Source organism: Periplaneta americana, chromosome 4 (assembly GCF_040183065.1).
Source record: "Periplaneta americana isolate PAMFEO1 chromosome 4, P.americana_PAMFEO1_priV1, whole genome shotgun sequence".
Classification (NCBI taxonomy): domain Eukaryota; kingdom Metazoa; phylum Arthropoda; class Insecta; order Blattodea; family Blattidae; genus Periplaneta; species Periplaneta americana.
In genome coordinates this window covers 124,871,988-124,898,151 of record NC_091120.1, presented here as the reverse complement: position 1 = coordinate 124,898,151, position 26,164 = coordinate 124,871,988, and the positions used below count along the sequence as shown (strand labels likewise).

Below are 26,164 nucleotides of genomic sequence, written 5' to 3'. Positions count from 1 at the left end.
CGGGTGGCGATCCTGGCGGTTGTTCTCTTCAAGGTGCTATCGATTTTAACATAGGGATGGACAATCTGTTATATATGTGATCTGGGATGTGATAGAGAGTTTTCAGGTGGTGCTCCAACTGATGTTTCTTTAAGACCTAACGAGATGCCATATTTAAGAATAATTGGTGCACTAGGACCGTATTTCCAACAGATGATCTGTGATAATGTAGGAACCTTCTTTTATTCAATTCTGTTTTGATGAAACAAGCAATGCTGAAGACAAAAAGAGCTCCAGATATTAAGAGTAGAGGTGAGATAGGTTCAAGACATTTGCTAACATTCTTTATTGGAGAAACGGATTCACAAACTCTTCATGGAAGCATCGACACTGCTATCAGTAATGCAAAACTGTCAATTCGCAAACTTCTGATGATTGATACAAGTGGGTATAATTAAGATAAGATATAATGGATTAGTTGATACTGGCATTTACTCCTGTCACATAGTCCAATGCACATCTGAAAGCCTTGCAGATCTTTGGTGAAGATGCATCTAAATTAGCTGTTGCTGTTCACTACTATTTTGTTGGGTTGCCCACTAGGGTGGAGAAATAATGAAACAAATTCAAGTAGATCTCAAGTTACCTCTACGGAAATCCTTGAAGCATTCTCCACCTAGAAAAATGTTATGTTTTATTTAACGACGCTCGCAACTGCAGAGGTTGTATCAGCGTCGCTCCACCTAGATGGCTTATACTTTGTTCCGTGCTGAGAGACATCTTGAACAGTGGGAAGGAGTAAATCGTTACTTTATTAATTCCATCCCATCAATAAAGAATCAAACTGTCTTATATTCTAGTTCTCACAAACACATCGCCAGCCTTTTACGTTGTTAAAAAATCAAAGCATAATAAGTGTACTTCACTAAGTCTTCTGTAGAACTTTTTACAAGCTTCAATGAGCAATTTCAATGAGATGAACCTTTAATCCAGTGGTTCCCAAACTTTATCAAGGGACCCACTTTTGGGCGAAAATTTTTTTCTACCCCCTACTATCGTATCGGTATTTAACCCTGTTCGAAAAATACAAATCCCTGTAAAATTGAAAAAAACTACTAGTAACGAAAGTCGCTATTTCTGTTCATAAATATCCAGTTGATTAATTGCCATTACATAGCTAAATATGTAATATTATACACAGAAAAATAACCAGGTAACAGATCATTCATGAACAAAAATAAACAGAACTGTAAACAAAATGATTCAAATTTTATTTCTTTTTATGTGTACACGCAAGCAGTGAATATGTGAAAGTGACACAGTATTAAAGTTCTGTACTGAAGCTCACGATACATCAATTGCCAGTTATTTTTACACTAATTAATAAATAAATGCTATTATAAATACGAATAATTTTAAGTTGTCTTAAAAACAAATGACAAATGAGTATCGCTTACATTTGGCTAAATATAACAAGATAATCATAACAAATATGCATGGTTATTCTCTCCAACTCAAATAGAAGCCAGGTATCCTGAGTGTTGAGGTAATTCACTTACAACTAATGCAAATTGACCAATTTTGCCTGTGCAGAATTAATTTGTAATTTTAATCAAATTGCATAGGTGTCTTAATAAAGTTGTAATCACCATTATTTTTGCTGGTCTCCACAAGTCACCGAAAATATACTGATTTTTGCCTGTTTTCTTGCTGTAGATTGTTACTTACTTATATGTTCAGAACACTAAAAATGGAGTTGTAATTTAATTAATTACGTATATTAGGCCTATGTATATTTCTCTTCTCAACATACACGTTGAGACCGAATTATTTGTTTCTGCGCTAGAGAAAATTTTTCTATTTTGAAACACTTCTAATTTACTTTAGACTGTTTGTCATGGTTGTGGTATGTATTATCAATGAACAGTTATCCGTCTATGATATTGGAAGAAGTTCTAATAATGCCTTTAACACTCATCCATCAATCTTGAAACACTCTTATATTATTTTAATTACAAACATCTAGCAATATGTATGGTAATTCTTTACTTCCAGAGAGTGAAATCATCCTAACAAGATCATACGCTCTGAAATAGTGTTACCTTCAAGAAATGGTATTGTTAAGTTAAAATGTAATTTTGTGTAGAACAACACTTTCTTTCCAAAACTACAGTCAATTTGTCTTCTTTATTTATTTGCTAGTTCTGCGATGGAGACTGGTTGAAGCAGTGTGCTGTTTTGTACTCCTAGAGTTGGACAGAATGACACCTTTGGTCCCACCGACACCAATCTGGTTCCGTTGTTTCATTCAAAACTTCTTAGGAAGCACTGATGGGTCGACGACTTTTCCTGAGATAACTATGACGTTGTCTGTTGTGTCTCGAACGAAGAACAAGAAAGGATGATCTACTGCAAACTTGGTGAGTCCTGATCTTGACGAAGGATTGGATGCTAAAAACAAATATAGTTTACCATTAGTGAATTAGTGACAAAATTCAAATAAAAAATTCATTTAGTACTAGAGCTTCATATAATTAATAATTCAGATTTAGTGAGTCAAAATGATTATTACGGGTTTCTAAGTTTTTTAATTACGATAAAATTACAGAATTTAAGTCGAATTATATATTCAGAAATATTACAACATATTAGTTATAATTAAGGCCGTGACATCGGTATATTTGTATCAGTTTCAGGTCGATTGAAGGTGAAAACAAGACGCCGGACGTGATTCAAGTACAGGCAGCGGAAGCGAATTTGACAAAAGACTAAGCAAGCATTTTCCATGTTTTGTATACGAGTACTGCTTATTATAAAATCAAGATAATACAATCATTGTACAGGGACATCACTTTATTTTTACTTGCATTTTTATTCTACCTGCGTTTCTGAATGTACTTGACTCCCAACCCTTTCATTAATGTTCTTGCTCCCGTCAGCTACACAGACTTACGGCCGCTGTTGCATTCGAAGTCTGCTAGCAGTGAAGTAAATAGTACAGAGTATAGTGTGTTTCAGAAATATGGTTGCTTTTTCCATAGAAGGAAGAGCCTATAGTATTGAAGCTTATTTCCAGGAGCAGGTATTTATGGAGATTAATTTTATCATTTGTGTTTTTTAATATTGGTGTAGGCGGAGTTTGTTGGAGATTGATTTGTACTCTTGTTGGATATTAATGGAAATTTTGGAAAATACAATTATTTTGAAATTGGAGTATTAACTCAGTATGAATATTACTTTCCAAACAATTAACATTAAAAGTTCATTGGATTCTGATAAAGATGCGGTGTGGCCAATAGACAATATTTGTTGGATTGAGACTGTATTTAACATACATTAATTAAAAACGAAGAAAAAACTTGCAGCCTCAAATTAATACTTTCAAATTATTAGTGAAATGTTGAATTATCCGTCTTTCGAGTTCACTAATGTAATCAGAACACCTGGAATACCATGTAACGTATTCTACTTGAATGTGCAATAAATTCAAATGAAAAAATGTCCGAAAAAGGAACTCAAAATATGAAATTCGCTATAAAACGGCACAATAATAATTCGCGAATGTGTTCATATTTCGCTATTAGAACTTTATTTCGCGATTTGTCGTGATTGTTTTATCCGCATATTATTAATCAGAATCACTTAATTCGTAAAGATTAGTAAAAATCTATTGTATATCTATTATGTCGTGATTTTCGCGATCTCCGTAAATACCCGCCCCTGCTTATTTCGCACAGGTACGTTGTGTAGCACGACTGAATAACTTTATCTGTGTGGACTGAGCAGAAGTGAAGTTTAGAGTTACCGAAAGTACGGTAATATGCTGAATAAAGTAGTCATTATATAATGAATAAAACCGCCTGAAGAGTTGAGTTTGTGAAAAAAAAATGTTACTACCCTTCTGTATTTTGATAAAATACCGTAAAAGTAATGATCAAACTGAAAATCCTAATATCGTAATTCCCAGTAACATAAATGGATACACTACTTTTCTCTCCTCATATAGCTAGTAAAATGATTTGTTTACATATTGCACTACTACCACGAAACTTCTGTAATGGAAGGGGGGAACAGTGTTTCCGAGTATAGCCAGGTTAATGTTAAAAAATAAAGTAAAAATAAAGTGATGTCCCTGTATAAAGTAATGTCATACAGATGTTTGACGGAAACGATGCAGCTTCAATAAGTAATGCCCAAACTCTTCTTGGTGACTCAAATATTAAAAAACAGTGTGATTATATTTCATCTAATTTTGGATTTATTCCCTTACAATCGAATGTCTCGAAAATACTTTAATTAATTAATTTATTAATTAATTAATTTATTTATTAATTCATTCATTCGTACGTTCGTTCGTTCGTTGGTTCGTTCGTTCATTTGTTTATTTATTTATTTATTTAACCAGAGATAAGGCCATTAGGCCTTCTCTTTCCCTCTAACAGGTGATTACAACTACAATGTTAAGAATACAAGATTGGTGTGAAATTGGTGGAGCAAATTTCGATAATAAATAATTTCATCTCAAAAGTGAATGTTCTGCAAGATGATTGTAAGCAAAAAGGTGTGTGTGAAAATGAACACAGTAATACAAAAAAACGGCGGTTTCAATTCATTATGCAAAATTGCAAGAGTTTTGTCAGATAATACGTGCGATTGTTATCAACTTGATGTACAGGGTCATCATTTTATTTTTAATTCAATTTTTATTGTACCTGAGTTTTTTAATGTACTTCACTCCCACCCCTTCTACTAATGAAGTTCAACCGTTCTCCACACAGATCCAACCCGCATATACAGTCATAGTAGCCTTACGGTCATAGTAAACAGTTCGTTCCAAAAATATGTTCGCGTTTTGCAGTGACGAAAGAGCTTTCAACATTGCATCATTTTCCATTTGCCTACGTCGCATCCCGGTTTCCCCCACCTGCTTCTATTCGCTTCTCTGTAAATGCTAGTGGCTGGATTGTCTTAGCTCTTTTCTGGGAACATTAATTTCTGTTAGGAATTGGAAGTCTAAGTAATATTATACCCATACAATTGTTTAAAATAACTTAAATAAAAAGGCCTCGTTAAGTAACTAACTGTCACGTGATTTCCTCCCTTTCTACGACGCTGCGACGTAACCACTTGGACGGACTGTAGATAGCATGTCTGAGTAATTTTATCTTTTCGGATCGGGCAGAAGTGAAGATTGAAATTACAGTACGTAAGGTCTCTTTTATAAAGTAGGTACAGAATTATTTTAACATGAGTTACTGATACGAAGTACGAACCTGGTAATTGGAATTACGTACAATAGTCTATAGTGCGATAATATTGACATTAGAACTAAAACCTGTATCGAAATGAACGGCCACCATTTTCAAAAATGTGTTTAAGTAAATATCCATATTATGATTATTTTTCAATTTAACTTCATTCTCTATAGTGTATGCTAATATGCTGTAGACAGTATAATATACACTGCATAATGAATACGTCGGCATGGATAGCTCAGTTTGTGAGTAAAAACACTCATTGTTATTACTGTACTGTATTTTAATTAAACAAAAACCTAATGAAAATTATCAAACCCAAAATCGTGATATTTCCTAGTTTACGTAAATGGATGAACTACTTTTCTCCCCTCCTATACCTAGTAAAGTGATTTATTTGTATATTACGCCAGTATCGTCGAACTCCAGTCGCGGAAGGAGGTAGCAAACGGTGTTTACGCTTCTTAATCGTTGATCCAAAGGTATAGCCAGGTTAATATTAGAAATGTTAGTAAAAATAAAATGATGTCCCTGTAGAAGTGGATGATATGAAATATTTTACATATGCGCCCTTGGTTTCGGCCGATGATGAATGCAGTTTTTCCACATACAAGGTTATACCACAGTCTAGTATATACAGTCGCGAAGCTCAATACGTAGTAAATATGCAAACATTAGATAGTTGCTCACCACTAGGATCGCTAATATCGCCTCATTACAGGCAATGCAAAATAGTACCATCACAGTCTATTGTTTCTAGCACCCTCAAAACTCAAGCTTCGTGACTGTATATAGTAGACTGTGGTTATACTATCCGACACTCGGCGGTCATTTTCATTTGAAACTTTGAAAATGAATGTTGTTGTTCATTGCAGCAAGAACCGATATTAACCCTTATATACGAGTACAATGATTGTATTGTCTTGATTTTATAATACAAAACACGGAACATGCTTGCTTAGGCGTGTGTCAAATTCGCTTTGGCTGCTTGTATTTGAAACAAGTCGACTACATTCTGTCCGGCGTCGTGTGTTCACCTTCAATCTAATACAAGTATACTGATGTCATGGCCCTAGTTATAATATAATGAAGTTGTTATAGTGTAAATATCGGTTAGACCGATTGAAATTTATGCTGGAAAGATGGTACTGTGTCAGGTACCTTCGGTTTAATTTTGTTTTCTTACGCAATAGTGCGCCGTTTCATGATTCAAGATATTTATAATATTTTATAATAGCTAGTGTTGTTTTTGTTTAAGTAACATTAGTAAAGTTTCTTTCATGCAGTAGACCTAGTTTCCTTGAACAGCAAGACAGGACAGATTATGTGACCGGTAACTCCTCCTCATAATCATAATAATAATAATAATAATAATAATAATAATGATAATAATAATAATCATCATCATCATCATCGCTGGTTCAATAACAGCTTTCCAGTCCCTACGATCCTTCTCCACTTTTCTTTGTGTATTGCAGTGGTTCTCTCCTGAGTGTGGTCCGAGGAAATCGGGTGTGTTTAGAAAATTATATTTTGATTAAGCATAATTTTATCATGTTCTCTGAGTTTTCTGTGCTTGATCCATTTTTTTTAATCTCAGACTGTTAAGAGACAGAGTTCAACAGGAGATTACCTGAAGGATTTATCTAGGCTTGCACGTCTTGCTGTCTATTTACCATTTTTTTTACTTTTAAATTTTACTCTTCAGTTTCCAACTTGAACAGTGTTTACCATTCGGATTAAGATTCAAATAACGTCAAAGAAATTTAATTTTGGTCTCACCCAGTTGGCTGTCAAGAATTCGATTTATTTCCTGTTCTTAGCCACTTTTTGGCAACAAAATATGATAGGCCCTAATGAATTCTCGTCGGATATTTAAAAAAAATTTAAAATAATTCCTTCATAAATGAACATTAAAATTACTGGAATATTTTCCATGGATGACGACTTCCTTCGTGACTAAATATAGTTTACCCGTTAAAGAAGACCAGCTGTTAGACTTATATGCTGGTTCCAGTTTAAAAATTGTTTTTCGTGTAATGATTCTGTTGCAATGTTTGTCGCATGATCATTATATCCCGATATTTCGAGAATTGTAACTCAACATTTAATGATATCTTAATCAATATATTAGTGTGGGTGTATATTTCCTGCTCTAGTTTCCTTTACAAACAAAATTATATAGGTAAGTTTAATGTTGAGTCAGACATACGATTTAGAGTAGGCTATGTATAGCTGTCAAAAGAAAAAGTGGCCGCACTCGTGAACAACGAATATTTTCTAAGTCCATTTCGGATAATAGTGATGTTACATGATGCAGGCGCTTATAGAAGCAGTTTCGGAACCAAGATGTTCACGTAGAAGTCATTCACGTCTCGTAGAGCAGTGATAGTGTGTTCGCTTAATGATTGGTGGGTTCTGAGTTTGAGCCTTGTTCAAGTTATAATTTTATTTTGTTATTGTTCTTTAGCGATATAAATAATATTAAAGTTATTATTTATTTTCTATTATTGTTCTTTAGCGTTATAAATCATATTCAAGTTATCATTTTATTTTGTTAGCATTCTTTAGCAATATAAATAATATATTCAAGTTATCATTTATATTCTGTTATCGTTCTTTAATTATACAAGTAGGCCTATTATTCAAGTTATCCTTTATATTCTGTTATCGTTCTTTACCGTTATAAATAATATTCAAGTTATCATTTATATTCTGTTACCGTTCTTTAGTGATATAAGTAATATTCAAATTATCATTTATACTTCGTTATCATTCTTTAGCGTTATAAATAATCTTTAAGTTATCATTTTATTTTCCTATCGTTCGTTAGTGATATAAAATAATATTCAAGTTATCATTATTTTGTATTCTGTTATCATTCTTTAGGAATATAAATAATATTCAAATTATCCTGGGTATTCTATTATTGTTCTTTACAAATAATATTCAAGTTATCATTTATATTCTGTTATCATTCGTTAGCGATAAAAATAATATTCAAATTACCATTTGTATTCTCTTATCTTCTTCAGGGATATAAATAATATTCAAGTTACCATTTATATTGTTGCCGTTCTTTAGCGATATAATTAATAAAAATTTAATGTTAGATTTGAAACAATACAGTTGCATAATACTAGTTTTAATGTTTTCTTCTTATATTATTACATTATACTATCCTGTAACACAATAAAATGAAAAGGAATAACGAACATTTGAATCTGAGACGTTGACATCTAAATTCCGACGTTCTTCCGACTGAGCTACGGGGACATATGTAAAGAAGCATATGCGAAAAAATTGGCCCAATCCCCCTCCAAGACGTCCTGATGATTTGTGGAAGCTCATCCAGGATGCCTGGGATGCCGTGGCTGAGAGATCAAAAGACTAGTCGATTTCATGCACTGCAAGATGTGATCGAGATGGAAGGAAGATGGACGAAATATTGAATTATGGTTTTTTGTTTTGTTTTTTGAACTTTTAATTGTTTGGATTTTCTAAGGTAGATGCCAGTAAGTTTGTTTTGTTTATCCCACGAAAGATATTTTTGTTGAGAATATAATCATTCATTCTTTCCATTGCAGTCATAATGTCATAATAAATAATGATAAAATCATGACATAATTACATTCATGGACCTGATGTTAATTACTAAAATAATCATAAAAGAGACAGGAGTAATTATGTATTCTGTCTCTCTCTTAAAAAAAAAACATGTAAAGGACTAGATGGTATTTGAAGGCACGACCTCATGAATACCAGCCCGAAATGCTACCATTACGCTTTCACAGTAACACGGAGAATAGTTTAATTATAACTGTAGATGTCAGGCAACGTGGTCCAACAACATGTAACATCGCCGTCTCCGAACTGTAGCGGAGATACCCGAAGGGGCTTAGTTTCTAGATAGCGGCCACTTTTTCTTTTGACAGTGTATACAATGAGGAAGATAATTGTTGAGCGACTCGAGAATTTTCTCTAAGTCAAAGAATGCCACACTGCGCATGTTCCTAGCCAAAAGCGTGGTTCATACCATGAAGAGATATTCGTTTCTCTTTTCCGTTTAAATATTACATAGCTATGCTGAGGATAAATTAAAGTATAGGAGGGTTACTACTAAAAATACGTATACAAATATACAGACGTAAAATGCTGTAGTTCCTTGAGAAAAAACAAACCCGAAATATGCAGAAGAACCGGAAGCATTCTACCATGTTATAAAAGCATCTAATGCCTTAAGGCACGCGAAGTGGTAGAGTGGTTAAAGCGAATGTATCTAGAGTATGAGATCCTCGCGACTGTTCGAATCCCAACACGATCAATTATGCTTCATATTTTTAAATGTGTATGAATATGCACCATTTTCTTATGGCTTTATATTAATTTGAGTTCCTAAATTTTGTGGTATATTAATATTACTGACAGCATTTTATCTTTCCACTAAACTTCGTTTTAATTCTATACATCGATTAACTCATTCCAAAGACGTTGTAATAGTCGTTCATACTATACTGCAAGAATGTGAAATTCAGTAATTTTAATTAATGCTTCAAAGAAACAGTCGTTAAATAAATTAAGATATTTAATGTCACATTATTTGTCTGATTTTGAGAAATTAGTATCATAAATACACCGTGTTTCATAAACATTTAAGGATTACAAAAATTTATTTCAAGTAAACAATTGAACTTACTTAATGAAACTTAATGAAACCAGTCCAGAACAAATGGGGAACTCAAACAGTTTTTTTGTTGAACATATACAAATGTTCAATGTACGTACCAGGGCTGACATGGCACATATCCACACGATAGTCTAGTTCTTGGTACACTCGCAACAACATGGACTGGAAGATATTGTCAATCGCTGTGGTGATATGGTCGCTTAGGTATGTGATATGGCACGGCGTCGGTGCGGTAGGGCTTTGATGTAAGCCCACAAAAAGAAGTCACACGATATGAGGTCTGGTGACCTTGGGGACCACATAATTAGGTACTGGTCATTTTTAGATGCACGTCCTATCTAACGCATTGACAGCATTGTGTGGGGTTCTTTTCGAATTTTCTACGAAATTCACGTTGGACACCTAGTAGTGTGAAATTCCAAAACGCAAAACGATTTCTCCACATGCGTAGCAGCCATTGCGCAACACTAACGACTAGGAACTGCAGCTGAGAAAAAAAAAAGTGCTTTCCTAGCGGCATCGGAATATAATAATAATAATAATAATAATAATAATAATAATAATAATAATAATAATAATAATAATGGTTTATTTTAACTGGCAGAGTTAAGGCCATTCGGCCTTCTCTTCCACTCAACCAGTATGATAAAATATTACTACAATGCTATGAATATAACATAATTAATACAATGCAATAATGGGCTTCAGCTGCAGCAGAACAAAACAGAACGGCCTAGCGGGAGGAATATGAACTTTCGGCTTAACAAAACAAACAAACACACACACACACACACACACACACACACACACACACACACACACACACACACAAACTGTTTGGGTTCCTCGTTCGTTCTGGACTGGTTTCATTAACGTAAGTTCAATATTTTATTTGTAATAAAGTTTTATAACTCCTCAAATCTTTATGAAACACGGTGTACTATCAACCTCTTCGATGAAAAAAAAAAAAAAACACGAAAAAAATAATTCTAAATTTCAAATATTGGTGGCCTCATTTCTGGAAAAAGTCAGTTACAATACTTCATATGAATAATAAAATTGCGTCATTGAAGAAATATACTGTCGGTATAAAGCATTTCAACATCTAGGGGACTCTAAAGACAGGAAAGGGACGTCCTTGCTAGTAAATACAATGTATCAACGTCGTAATCTCATGCCATTTTATGTTAAGAAAAGATTCTAATGTCATTTTTCCAGACATCCCTTCACATCCAAAAAGAAAAGTGTCAATTAAGAAATCTGAAGTTGAAAACATGAAGAAAGTGTGCCACTATATTCCTATAAAATATGCTGAGTTTCATGAAGCGATGCTGAAAAGGCCAACAGTAACAGACGCCGATGCTGATTAAACATGATGTGACAAATTGTTTCTATTAAGAATGAACATTTTCCATAAATTGTAATGTTTTTATACTTTGAAATTTAATTCATATTAGTGTGAAAATTTAAGTACCGGTAACTAAGTAAATTTCAACTTTCATTTCCTCAGGTAAAATGTTATGGTTAGATAAAGAACTAAACGATAAGTTAGGAAAAGTAAGCTGTTTTATTACAAAAATTATCTTCCAAGGTTCTGCTGGAATTATTAGGTAATAGCCCTACTTGGTACAAACCTTTTCGTGTAGCTGCAGTCCTGTCTATGTACCAGCAGTGATAACTGATAAGTCTCTCTAGTATACACTACAAAAAGTGTTCGATACTCATTTCCCATCTTGTGCCTGAATATAAGTGTGCACACGCTGCTTCAGTAATTATCTGACACGTTCAAACACTCCAGTGTGAATCCACCAATCTACTGGCAACATTGTTTCACACAATGGAGACTTCACAACGGGCTATTTTTAATTACTGTAGATGGTAGATGAAATGAGGAGAATCTTAGTGGGATGAACGAGGAAAACAGGAGTATCCCGATAAAAATCCTTTGCCTGCTGTTCACCACAAATTCCATCACAAACAGACCGGAGATCAAACTCGGGCCGCCTGAATGGACGACCAGCTCGCTAGCGGTGGGCCACAGACGTGGCTCTACAATAATTTGTACACTAAAGAGTTGTACCTATTATCAACAGTTGACCCATGCAGGCCTGTAACTTGGAAACCATCTTGTAAGATTTTTCCACAATCCACACATCCTATACTTATAGCCTATGGGTTTTTAGGCTTTCACGGTGACTGTGATCAGAGTTTGGCTTTTGGGTATTCCTCCGTGTCCTGGAACGTGACATTTACATTTTCGACCTACATACAGATTCCATAATCACAGCAAGTAAGTAAGACCAAAGTAGGACCAGATATCTGTGGCGCTCGTTACGCCAGGCTGACCCGGACGACTGAGCAAAGGTTTTAATTGGCTTATATAAGATCAAATTGTTGAAGTCAAATGAGACACTTGGAAAAAAAAACATGAATGTATATTATTATAATACAAATGAAGGGAGACCGAAAGAATACAGATAAAACGTGGTATAAGTCTCCTAAACATAGGGTATAAGATATAATAATGCAAAAGTAATTAACAAAAGGTTAACAACAATACTGGAAACTTTACTGTTAGAAGGAATGGATTCAGGAAGGGCAGATCCTGTATGGACTGTATTTTATCCGTATCTCAGATAATAGAGAAGAACAGAGAATATACTATCCCGACTGCTATGGCCTTCACTGATTTTGAAAAGGCCTATGATACTGTGAGCGAGTGAAATTTTGGAAAATAATGAAAGGAAGGGGCAAACCAACACATTTAATAAGAGCTATTCAAATATATATATATATATATATATATATATATATATATATATATATGAATATCATAATAAAAATTAAAACAATTTTCGGAACCAGTAAGAATTCAAAGGAAATAACAAGAGTTTTAAGACAAGGATGCCCCATGTCACCTGCATTGTTTAATTTTTATATCGACGAAGTTGTGAGAAAATTGGAAGCACAACTGAATTTTAATTTTATCGGAAAAACACCTCTAAATTTTATGCTTTTTGCTGATGATTTATTGGTCCTCTCAGATAATGAGCAGTATTCAGCGTGTATAAAATAGCTTTCGATTACAATTTGAAGAAAAAAAAAATCGGATTCATAGGATCTCAACCCAAACGAACCAAAATTTCAATCAATGATATCAATTTAGAACAGGTTTCAAATTTTAATTACCTAGGGTGTAATATTACATATGACTAACCAAGCGATCAAGAAACTAAACTCTCCAGATTTCTACAGGTCCTGGGAACAATGAAACGAACTCTAATGAAAAGAGTCCGGAAAGAAACAATATTGAAATTTTATAAGACAATGGCAATACCATTGTTAACATATGGAGCCGAAAACTGGGTACTGACTGAACAACAACTTAGAAGAATAGAGACGGCGGAGATGAGATTATTGAGATCTCTTGCTGGTTACAGATTGAAAGATCAGAAGAGAAATAGTGAAATTCGTGAAGAGTTACAAATACGAAGTCTTCTCAACTTTATAGACTCTTCTACGTAGACAGCAGTGGTACCAACATCTAATGAGAATGGACATAAACCGCACTCCTGTACAGATGTTCCTATATCAAGCGGTTGGTAGAAGGGATCTTGGCAGGCCCAGAAAGAGATGGAGAGAACAGTTCTGATATCCTGGAAATGGAACAGGCCTAAGGACCTAAACCATGATGTATTTTATGATGATGATGATGATATTTTTCGAGAGTCTCATTTGACATCAGCAATTCGTTTTCTATATATAAACAATAGCCAATTAAAACCTTTGTTCAGTCTTTCGGATTAGCCTGTTGTAACGAGTCCAACTGAATAGGCGACTTCTCTGGTCTTGAATAATTTCAAGAGAAAAATTGTTCAAGTCTGCTTCACATGGATCTATACCTGAAACCCAGATTTGCATTCTCTGGTCTTACTTATTTGCCCTGATGATGGAGTCCCTATGCAGTTCCGGAACGTTGGAAATGTCAAGTTCCAGGACACGGTGGATTACCCAAAAGCCTAATTCTGAACCTATACTTTATTTAATACAAATGTAGTAGTCAGTTCGATTTGAACACAAAGTTTTATCCACAAAGATGAACTTCTAAATCAAGTTTTGTGTACTTTGGGCTTTTCCTTTCGTTATTACATGGTTTATAAAGCTATAAATTGAATAACTTGTGAAGTAAAACATGATAGAAATTTTACCTGTCATCTCGTTGTAACTGCTGCTGCCGTCATCGACTTTAACTGTGACGAACTGGACGAGTTCCTCGACGAAAAGTCCCGAGTCCTTGGAGATGCCGGACAAGTCCGCCTGTTCTTTGCTGAAGATGTCGCTTACTCCGAACTGTAGGTAGAAATATTGATTACTCGCACATCAGGATTGCAATCTCAATTTTTGAACAACTCAATGTATTCCCACTCCGTTAGCATAACTTCATAATGTAACACATAGCCTTACCAAATTATTAGGGCTTGAAAAGTACATTCCGAAACACTGTGGCCAGAGGCATAAGCGTCGAGACACTTTTTATACAAGTAAGGGTAAACTGTATAGAGATTGACCACTTAAGCCAATGAATCATAAAATAATGAGATAGTGCAAAACAGTAATAATTTATTGAGGTAATTTTAAAGACATTGGGTCAAGTGAAGATTCAAAAACAAAACAGAATCAATAAATAAAAGAAAAAATATATAATTTTAATGCAAACGTAAATTAAATAAACATAAGTCCAATTTTACAGTTATTGACCTTCTACTGCACAGTTATTGACCACACACTTACTAATGATTGACCGTCTACTGCACGGTTATTGTATACTAGCTTATTAGTGATTGAACAAACACATTTTCACAGTTTTCACCTTTTTCTTGTCTGTTTCGTTTCTCTTGTTTTGGTCTTTCTCATTAACAACTCTTCTCACTGTTTTTTTCTTTCGTCTCTTATTCGCTTCCTTTCTTCTCTTGCCTCTTCTTCCATTTCTCTCCTTTGTGCCTTATCAGAAGCAAGTGTGTGCCATTTCTCTGATGTTATTACAAATGGCGTACGTTCACAGTTTCGTTTTTCCTTTCTCTTTGGGTTACCAGGCCACTGTAAGATTTGTGCAAGTGATTAGTCTTGGCTCTCAGTGTTTCTAGTACTTGGTGTAGATTCTTCAGTACCTATGCAAACATTGGATATAGGATCTGAATGATTCGACAATTGTGCTTCAGCACTAGATTCAGGCCTGAGTTCGACAGAAAATAGTGCACAAGAGCTCTGTAGAAGTTGGATCACTGCCTTGTATACAATATCCTGCAGCTTTCATGGCATGAAATACATCAAGTTTTTCTGAACCGACAATGGCACTGAAACGTTCGAATGTTATACTTTTTTCTGCTGAATCGTTACCGTGATTAGATGTTTCACATGATTGTGTCTTCTCACAGTCTTTGCCGATACACTTGCTAAAATCAATAGCATCGGGATTCCATGGAAAAAGTCCTGTAGAACGGAATCCATTTTGGATGGTTTGCTTAGTGAGGGAGTTACTAGTAGCTTTCTGCAACAGTGGTGCTACCAGCTGTCTTGTAACTTGCTCGTGTTCATGTGTTTGACGCCAACGACGAACTTCTTCTATCCAACCTCGTTTGAGAGGTCGGAACGCAGAGACATCAGCTGACTAATATCCTTGTAGCGTTTGGATAAAGAGAAACCAGAATAATTTGTAGTTCTCTACACAACTGACATGAAGAGTAAGATGAGTCTTATGTCCATCTACGAACAAAATTATTGGAAAATGTATTTCATTTGTAACTAAATAAGGACATAAAATATTACCTAAGTACTCATAAAATGCCTCTGCAGTCATCCATCAATTTTCACTTCGACCTAATCCCCATTTCTTAGGTACAGTTCTCACAATATTGGCAGGTATTCTCTGATAAGGGTAAATCAACATTTGTGGAACTATGTCACCCGAGGCAGAAAAACTGAACATGCATGTAATGGCAGATTTAGCTTGTCCAACATCATTTTCATAAACATTTCGAGCGCTCTTTGGTACAAGAACGATTTTGGAAGAGGGACAAAGTAAAAAATTTGCCTCATCTCCATTGAACATACGACGTGGGTCTTTCAGTATATAAAAAATCCTTTCCTCTTTTAGTGTGTCATCAACACTCTCAAACCAACCTCTGATGTTGGATTCTGAAACGCAAGAGCTAGCTCCTGTGATAGACTCAGGTGTACGATTTACATTTTCTGGATGACGCTTTAGAAACGCCCTGTACCAACCATCTCCAGGGCGATTGTTAATAAAAGGTGTTTTTATACCCTTCTCTTCAACATATTATGTCACACTGTCCAAGACGTCGTCTTTTCTACGGGGAAATCCCTTCCGGTGATAATCAACTATCCATCGTACCAGAGTATCTTCTTCACCTAGCACTGGTCGAGGACCAAGCGACACTTTTCCTTCAACGGGATATTTTTTTCTGAACGCTATGGTTGCTTTCGGGACATCAAACTTCCTGGCAGCTTCATTTAAACCAATTCCACTGCGGACAGCTTCTACAGCGTTTCGTAAAGCTTCCTCTGAATAATGCACCTTACCTGGCTTAGGCATTATAATATAGTATCAGTCCTGTAAAAATCACCGTCATTTAACTGAATATGTTATAGAATTAGAGCAAATTTGTCGTTACTCTAACGAAAAATGTATGAACGGCCAATCACTGTAGTTTGCGAACATTCATTTTATAGTGATTGACTATGGGGCATTTTTATGTCATATAAAAGCTTTTACAAAATAATACTCTGTGGACGGAAACCTGATACCTTTTCTCACACTATGAGTATAGAAACGAGCACCAGAATTATTGTATCTTTTGCAGAAAAAAGAAATTATAGCATGCATTATTCTTAGCAGTTACTTACACTTGTTTACGTTCAGTTGCACTTCCATTCGATTTCAGTCCTCTCAGACAACAGAGACTAACTCAGTGGGGTGAACAGCGACTACTAACCACAAGTAAGGGTTGTTGCTAGAGGTATATGCAGCACAAAGTGAAATCAAGTTCGTCGTTTATTCATAATATGCTTGAAAAAGGGAAGCGGTCAATCACCGTATACTGGTCAATCACTATCTAGTTTACCCTTATTAATTTTTATAAATGCACCATGGTTAGTTTTCTGGGATGGCACTACTTGCAACTCGTCCACAAACAGCTGCATTTCTGGAAGAGTGGTTGAAGACATACACGTGTGATTTTAGGTGTCCTGTAATCTAATCTTGAAGCTTGATTAGTTGTAATAATTCAATTAAATCCTTTAGCTCGTCTTGTTATTCAGTAGTTAATTCTTAACATTGAGGTCCTTCGTGTGCACCTTAACTTGTATTTGTCCCATATTGTTTTAAGAGGTAGCCTTACGTCATGTTAACAACATGACGAGAATTATTCTACTCAAGATCGTACGTAACGGAGGTTACCGGGTTTGAACCCCCTCTTGAACAAAAAAAAAAAAATCATATTTGGATTTTAGTATTTTTTATCCATAATCGTTTTCCCTCCTCTAATTTTTTTCTAATCTACATCGACATAAGGCATAGTCCTCCTACCCGACCTTCAATACAATCCCTATGCTTGGTGCTGCTGCACGTTCGAATTATAAAAATGCTATCTTTATTATAAAGAGACCTACCGCCTAGTACCGACTTTGTAATAAAATGAAGCCGACATAATATGAAATTTAACTTGTTGTTTGTTAAAAATTGGATGGCTGTGAATAAATTACGCTTCAAAGATTTTATAAGGATATTCATGAATATGTCCTACTAAAACATAGTATAATATTAATAAATATACCATAACCATGGGTTTCTTAGATGGTGACAGTAGACTTGGATAACTGTGGTAATTCTAGAACTAATACATGCAATTCGGTCCCGGCCGGAGATGGAAGGGGCGCTTTTATTAGATCAAAATCAATCGGTCCTCGCGGCCGTTTGCTTTGGTGACTCTGAATAAATTTTGGCACATCGCACGGTCTCCATACTAATCGACGGTAATATAATTTGCACACTTTTTAAAAGGTGTAATTGACGTTTTGTTATTTGAAGTGTTGTATCAGTGAAGAAGTGTGTTATGTCAGTGAAATGTGTTGCATCAGTGAAGTGTGTTGTGTCAGTGAAGTGTGTTTGAAATTATGGTTTATTTAAAGACGCTCGCAACTGCAGAGGTTATACCAGCGTCGTCGGTGTGATGGAATTTTGTCCCGCAGGAGTTCTTTTACATGCCAGTAAATCTACTGACATGAGCCTGTAGCATTTAAACACACTTAAATGCCATCGACCTCGGCCGGAATCGAACCCGCAACCTCGAGCATAGAAGGCCAGCGCTAAAGAAATGTGTTTGTGTCAGTGAAGTTTTATAATTTATAGTGGTAGTGCAAAGTAGGCCTATTTGAACAGTGAAATGTTTTTGAAGTGTTAGTGAAATCAGAATAGTATCAGTGAAATGTGTCGTAGTTCCAGTGCAGTGAGTGAGTTGACAGCGAAATGAGTGTACTTGTGCAAGTATGAACATATACTAGTGGGTTTTAGTTCGAACTTAGGGTTAAATACACATTAGATTTACTTTAAATGTTATTTTATGTGATCGCGCCTCATTTAATTTAGGATGCTCGTTGTTAATATTATTATACTGTTATTATTTGTTATTATTAATGTTAATTATTGTTAGTATTATTATTAATTTATTACTTATTGTGTTTATTATTAATTGTCATTATTGGGTGTAATTAGTTACCATTGCCACCGGGTATTTACCCACTTGCAGTGTGAATAAATACATACACATACACAACGTAATAATAATAATAATAATAATAATAATAATAATAATACACAACATTTAAAATATCGATAATATAAACTGTAAACAATTTTAATAATGACTCCGTCCCTGACAAAGTTCTGCTTACGCCACTGGACTCTACTAGTGAATGTATAAATGGTTCATGATCTTATACTGTATGAGTGAGAATGGAATAACCTATGACCCATTACGCGAATATTGAAAACATATGTTGTTAGTGATGGCGATTATGACAATGGAAAACTTTATGACGATTATTGAAGTGAAATTTCTTTAGTCAGGGTACGTGTCGAACGCTGTGAAACAAAATTCTGTGACGGACATTTTAAGAGGGCTTTGCGTGTTTTTGCTGCGGAACTGTGTAAGTTGCTGTATTATCGTCTAAATAAAGTTGTTGATATATTTTGAGGTTTCCCACCAATTTCCACAAATTAATACATAGATCAATGGCAGTGGGGCTGTGCGTCTTCTGTGTAATGTTGTGACGTGATACAGTCGAAACCAATGAGCAAAATTAGATTTTGAAAAGCTTTCTGTTAAAAAGAAAAGTGACGAAATCAGAAACAATGAACGAGAGCATTGAGTGAAAATGTGGAAATGAACAGCCGAAAACGGAGTCAAAAACAAAAACTGAGAAACCTGGAACGTGTACGAGAATGCAGAGTAAGAAAAACGCATTTTCTAACCAAATTTCTCCAGTTCACTTATTAACTATCAACGATTTAGTGAATGTTCCTACACCGCCAAAAATCAACGGGTGCAATACGTGATGCAATTTGTGTTAGTGATTTAGAATTAAACCGATTCACCGATAATTTGAATAAAAGTGTTCATCAGATGTTTGAAAAGCAATAATTTATAAACAATCAATTTGGTTTTGTGGGTTTTTTATTTTTACTACCTTGTTTTAAATATCATCAACCAATATTTAATTTTAAATTCTGAAGATTATTGAGTTATAAAACTATAAAATTTAATTATAATTTATCACCTCTCATTACAAATGAAGACTACAGCGGAAAAACATGATAAATCCATTGTTGTTAATTTCAGGATTATCATGTCATCTTATGGCTGAATGTGAGTACTTTTAGGTGGCATAATTGAATTGTGGGGAAAAAACTGACAAGTCAGAATATAAGGATTTGAAATGACTGTACAGGAAAATAACTTGACATGTTCAGGTGCAACAGAGTAAGAAATTGGTAAGTCCACGAAAAGCACCTAGTTTTCTTGTCATACTTTGGCTGCAACTGGCGTTGTGCTCTGAAAGTGTTTTGTGTTTGGTTGATCTATTTCATTTTTACTGCTTCATAGGCCTAAATAATAATGTTGTGCAGTTGATTGAGAACTGTGCTAATATCCAGTTACATAATAATAAATAATGATAATGTCATTAAGGTGCCCTTGGATAGTACTCCAACTGTACTGAATTTCATTGAAATATCACTAAATAAAGTTACCTGATAAATATTGAAGAGTAAGAGATAAAAAAATTATTTTTTACAAGAAAAAAGACTGATAAGTTCAGGACACTTGCCCAATAAAACTAAGATATAGTTCATATTACGACCAAGAAAATTATTTCTATACTTATGAGGATTACAACACATACGTAACCATAAAACCAAATGGCAAAACAGATTGGATTACATGCATTTGTTTCAGAGAGTTTTTAATTTTAAAATTGTTCTCCTGAAAAAAGAGGAAAATGCCTCTTATCATTATTTTTTCCCTGTGGTCTTCAAATATTGCTGTACATTTATAACTTTAAGAATTTTCACATCTACCGCGAGTAGATGTTGCACACTATTTTTCTTTATATAATGGCGATAGTCACAATTCTAATAATATAGCATAGTGAAGGTGAGTTTTGCTATGATTAAGTCATTCGAGTCCCGCGTCATACCTGCGTGGTCTATGGCATCATGCCTTCGACTAGCATCGTAAATAACCGCTGATTCGAGCCTTCATGGGAGAAGAAATTTTCTAATGTAATTCCGATCAGTGTTTGAGACAGATGTTCACCCAGTATCGTGATGAATTTGGGGAGCTGCTTGAGTAGCGAAATTAGGTTTCGTATACCAGCTATAACGTTTGGGAGTATCGCCTTGCTAACCACGCGTTACCCTTATACTGACTGGATTATCGTTCATCTCAGCATGTAGATGTGAGATCAGCAGTCGACTGGACGGCCTTTGCCCTTCATGGGCTGTCGTGGTACGGATTACTATTATAAGTATAATTCGACACACTGATATTGATAAAAATACATGTTTTCAGTAAATATGTCGAAATTTTTTTTGAAGCTTGAAATATCAGATTCATTATGTAAATCACTGATTATTCTTTGGCGATCAATAGAAATGAAGATAGGCTCGTTTAGAGACATTTCCACATGCTGAGGAAGAACATTAATTTTGAGACCAATTTATGCAAATGTTTTCCCTAAAATGTATGGACATCTTTTTCGTTCATTTCACATATTATCTGGTGCCAATGTAATCATTTGTTTATCTCTGTTTTAAAAAAAATCGATGCCGAATTGTCGACTTGTCCCAAAATGCGGAAGCTTTCGACATAGGCCTAGTACAACAAATTACAGGAAACACTTTAACACCCAATATTTACAATACAAATTTTGCTCCAGAAATATAAATATTTTATAATACTCTTACTCGCGTTGGTCACATGTGAATTTTTCATTGGGCCATTCCACACATACCTTGTGAAACCATTTGGCAATCTCCAACACACTGAACACACAATTCTCTAGTATTCTCATCGTAGTAATACCCACTACACGCGATACAATATTTTGTCGGATTGTCCACATTGTTTGATAAACTAGCTCCCTCTCCATACATGCCGCGCATTAGATGGCTTCCTCCTCTGGGAAAACCTAACATCTTTTTGCTGTTTAGTCTCCTTCAGCTGCTTCCGATAGTTTTCAAGCGTTATGACGGAAGTGTTAGTAGTGAAACTGCCAACTGTAGTTCAAAGGAAGTAACAGGTGAGGAATTAGGCAAGTCTACATGTTCTTGTGCAGATGTGTATGTGGTATTTTGGGGGGAGTGGTAATGCTTTCTTCAAGACAATTTTCACATCAATTTTCGGCTAGAACCAGATTGTATTCAAACATGTTATCCTGCAGAACATCAGGATGTCAATTCTCTTACGTCATTATTAATCCATGTGGCCTTTACAGTCAAGGCGAATGATATGCCGAACTAATTGATCTTTCATGTTTGTGTCGGAAGTATTGCCTTTTCCTATTTATCTGATATCAATGAACATTGGAATATAAAGTTTAATTAAGATTGGTTCAATGGAAGATGAGTAGTGTTATGAATGTAGACGGACAAAATGGCACTAAAAACTCTATGAAGGTTTGCGAACTCTTCTAATACCAGAAACACAGAAATTTTGATAGAGACAGCCCCTCAGTCATCTAAGAATGATCACAAGCGAAATCAGGGAGAACTCGACACATGTCGATATCTCCCTAAAACACAGTGTCTAAATCTTCCCAAGATATAGGCTACGTTCATTGAAAAGATCACAGCACAACCGAAACAAAGATAATTATTTGGGAGTAATCACTTTAGCGCCTTCACGAATCTGTAACATTTATATACAATAAATTTGTGCATCTATTAATATCACGCATATCCAGTCAAAGTACAATAAACTGAAAATGGTATCTTGTATTTCATGACCGAAAAGGAAAGTTTAACTCACATTTATTGTGTTTATTGCCTTCTGTGAACATTAAACGTAAGTTGGAGCCACGAGATTCACTTACACAGAGATTACAAATGCAATCGACACTTATATCATATAGTTCGAACTCTTTTCTCTAGGAATAGTAGCCTACTCTCAATGGCTATTTTTCTTAAAAGTGACGAGATCTAAAAAAATGACCCTAATTTAGACAAATGAAAAGAGAGATTTATACCATTGAAGCACTTTAAAAGAGACCTAAGAAAATTGAGTCAAATTCCAGTACAACACTTGTCCTTATAGTCTACATGGATATGTTAAGGATAAAAATAATAAATGATAATAACGATAATGGTCGGGAAGTAATGTATGTAACATACTGCTTTCCTATTACTCAATAAGCCTGTAGTTGAAAATAATTGTGTCAATTTCGCTTGTAAGCCAATGCATAAATCATAGCGTCCGAAGGGACGGGTATCGTAATTTAGAGAAAAATGTGCCGGTTAATGAAATCTAAAGAAATTAATCATTATCATCCTCATCGTTCTGGACTAATCTCGTGAGACCGCTCTGTCTTCATAGAAATATTTAGCGATTTTTTAGGGAATAGCTGGTGTTCTTACTCTCATACCTTCCCATATATAGGAGTGAAACTTTTAGGTGCATATTCGGTGTCATCTTTCTATTTGCGCATTCATCGTAATCTGTGATAATTAGTGTTGTGGGATTTAATCGATTAATTGATCAATTTCCCTTGTAAAATTAATCAATCAAAAATATTTAATCGAATAATCGAGTCGATTAAAATTAATCGGTTGTACTTGATGTGAATTATTATTTTGTTAATGCAAACTCAAAGTAAAAATTCCGACAGTATTCGTCTCTCAGAAATTGCTTACTTCAAACACGATAATACCGTTATTTTGTAATAGCAAAGCAGGTAGCAGATTGCACAGAGCAAATCTTTGCATAAACACTTAAAAAAGAGATTAAGATATGAGGATAGTGACCTGGGCTAGCCTTATTGAAAGTTGAAACACAATGTGAAACATTTATTAAGTTTGTCAACTCGTCTTCGTAGCATATGAAATACATACTTTTCTGGAATTCGCCGCCTCATCCCTTAGTCCTGGCTGCACTGTGTGCAAGTGTGATAGTAACTGTCTTCTTCTCTTTCTAAAATTGTGTAACCCGATTACAATAGGGGCCAGTCTGCTATACTGATGCAGTTTTTTTTACTGAGTTTCTAGATGAAGCTTTTGTGTTTAGTTTGCTAAAGAAAAAATCAGATTTCTGTGGTCTGTGAAAATAGTGAAAAACTCCATTATGTCATAGGCCTATGAGAATTTGAGAAGTAAACTCGGTGAAATGTTTAGATTTAAATTGAACGATCGTGAGAAGTGCTTGACAGACAAAATATCATGTTTAGTGATGCGGGAAACATTGTTACTAAACATATAGCAGCACTTAATTCGGAGCATGTGAATGTACTCACATGTTTAAAATCATGATTGAAGCAGTTTTAACTAGGTGAGTCTTCATACGTTTTTATTTGTTTGTCTCAAAATCCCCGGAGAATTGACACAATGAATTATAAGCCTACATAATAAATATGTTAGTATAAATAACTACAATAATATTTGACTATAATTATTTATTTACTGTGCCACCTTTGCTTATCTTAAAAGTTAATAATTCACATTAACGTTTTCGATACATTTGTATCATCTTCAGATGTAGAGTATTAAATGAACATTTATGTTGAAAACCTTGCCTTATGGTATGGATCTTTTTGTGATGGTTTTCGGATCATGTTAGTGTGAATTGCTCTAACTTAACTTAGGTTGGTCTATGATACACTTGTTATATTAAGTTAAGATCATTTGCAGTGCATGTAGTACAATTAAAAGATTTAAAATTATTTAAAAGTTATATAAAAACACTGTAAACACTTGTTAGCCAGTTTTTGACTTCGTTAGATGGGACTGCTTCAGTTGTTCTTGATATTTAACAACGATCTAAAACACAGTATCAATTTTATCACTAACATGTCTATATTATTAAATGTATATTGTTAAAGCATTTCATTAGGTGTGGTCGATAAATGTGAAAATTGTAGATATATGCTACTGGTACAAGATGGATGTTGTCGAGTCCATGAGTTTAATACAGCCTTGCGTGTCTGTAACAATATGCATAAATGTTAATAAATTGAATTGGAATTTGGCTAGTGTTGTTTTAATTTTGGTTGAAACTGCTTGGGGTAATAACTATTGCGAAAGAATGACTTAAGATTTGACGTGTGTTGAACTGCTCCTACTTAGTATGAGCCAGGCATCAAGTAGGAGCAGTTCAACACACGTCAAATCTTAAGTCATTCTTTCGCAATAGTTATTACCCCAAGCAGTTTCAACCAAAATTAAAACAACACTAGCCAAATTCCAATTCAGTTTATTAACATTTATGCATATTGTTACAGACACGCAAGGCTGTATTAAACTCATGGACTCGACAACATCCATCTTGTACCAGTAGCATATATCTACGATTTTCACATTTATCGACCACACCTAACGAAATGCTTTAACAATATACATTTAATAATATAGACATGTTAGTGATAAAATTGATACTGTGTTTTAGATCGTTGTTAAATATCAAGAACAAATGAAGCAGTCCCATCTAACGAAGTCAAAAACTGGCTAACAAGTGTTTACAGTGTTTTTAAAAGTGTTTTTATAATGTTTCACATTTCTCTGATCACATTTATAGTTTTATATAACTTTTAAATAATTTTAAATCTTTTAATTGTACTACATGCACTGCAAGTGATCTTAACTTAATATAACAAGTGTATCATAGACCAACCTAAGTTAAGTTAGAGCAATTCACACTAACATGATCCGAAAACCATCACAAATAGATCCATACCATAAGGCAAGGTTTTCAACATAAATGTTCATTTAATACTCTACATCTGAAGATGATACAAATGTATCGAAAACGTTAATGTGAATTATTAACTTTTAAGATAAGCAAAGGTGGCACAGTAAGTAAATAATTATAGTGAAATATTAACAGCTTATCGGCATATTACAACATGAAATTTTTAAAATAATATTGTTTTGTAATGCAACGATACAGTATACAGCAGACGTCTCCAAAAGCGTACTCGCGAGTAAGCCCCTGAACGGAACCGAAGTCAGTATGTAGTGAGCCCGCTCCGCCTCACCCATCCCCACCTGTACTGTACTCCATGTTTATGCGCAAAAGAAAAGCAGTGGCGGACTGCCATTATCATTGTGTTGGTCGGAGTGTTCGACCGTTTCACAATGTCTTCTAATCATGACCGTAGTACATTCATGGATGAAAGGGAAGAGAAACATGTATATATTTTTTGTGTTAGTGGGGAGACTATGAAATGTTTAATTTGTTCGAAAATTCTTAAGGGCGTGTTAAAATTGAACATGCGACGACACTACTCGACTCTTCACAAAGAATATCATACAATAAAATAACAGTTATGCTGGACTGTAAAAATAATTTATTTTGGGACGTCTGTATAACTGTTGGTTATACATAATAATCAGTATATTACAATACGTTTACCCTCAGTTTCGCATGATATACTTATAGTTTCTCGTTTTATTTTAGGT

At 34.6% G+C, this 26,164-nt stretch overlaps 1 protein-coding gene across 1 annotated transcript in view; it reads right to left on the bottom strand.

The window, feature by feature from the left end:
- Nucleotides 1-1,227: 1,227 nt before the first annotated feature.
- Nucleotides 1,228-26,164, bottom strand: part of LOC138698181 (glutamic acid-rich protein-like) — an 84,673-nt gene continuing 59,736 nt past the window's right edge. The window contains exons 7-8 of the mRNA XM_069823930.1: nucleotides 14,130-14,271; nucleotides 1,228-2,430 (exon numbers count right to left, since the gene is read on the bottom strand). Coding sequence (XP_069680031.1) covers nucleotides 2,288-2,430; nucleotides 14,130-14,271 — 285 coding nt within the window. The 3' untranslated portion in view covers nucleotides 1,228-2,287. The remainder of the gene's footprint in view (nucleotides 2,431-14,129; nucleotides 14,272-26,164) is intronic.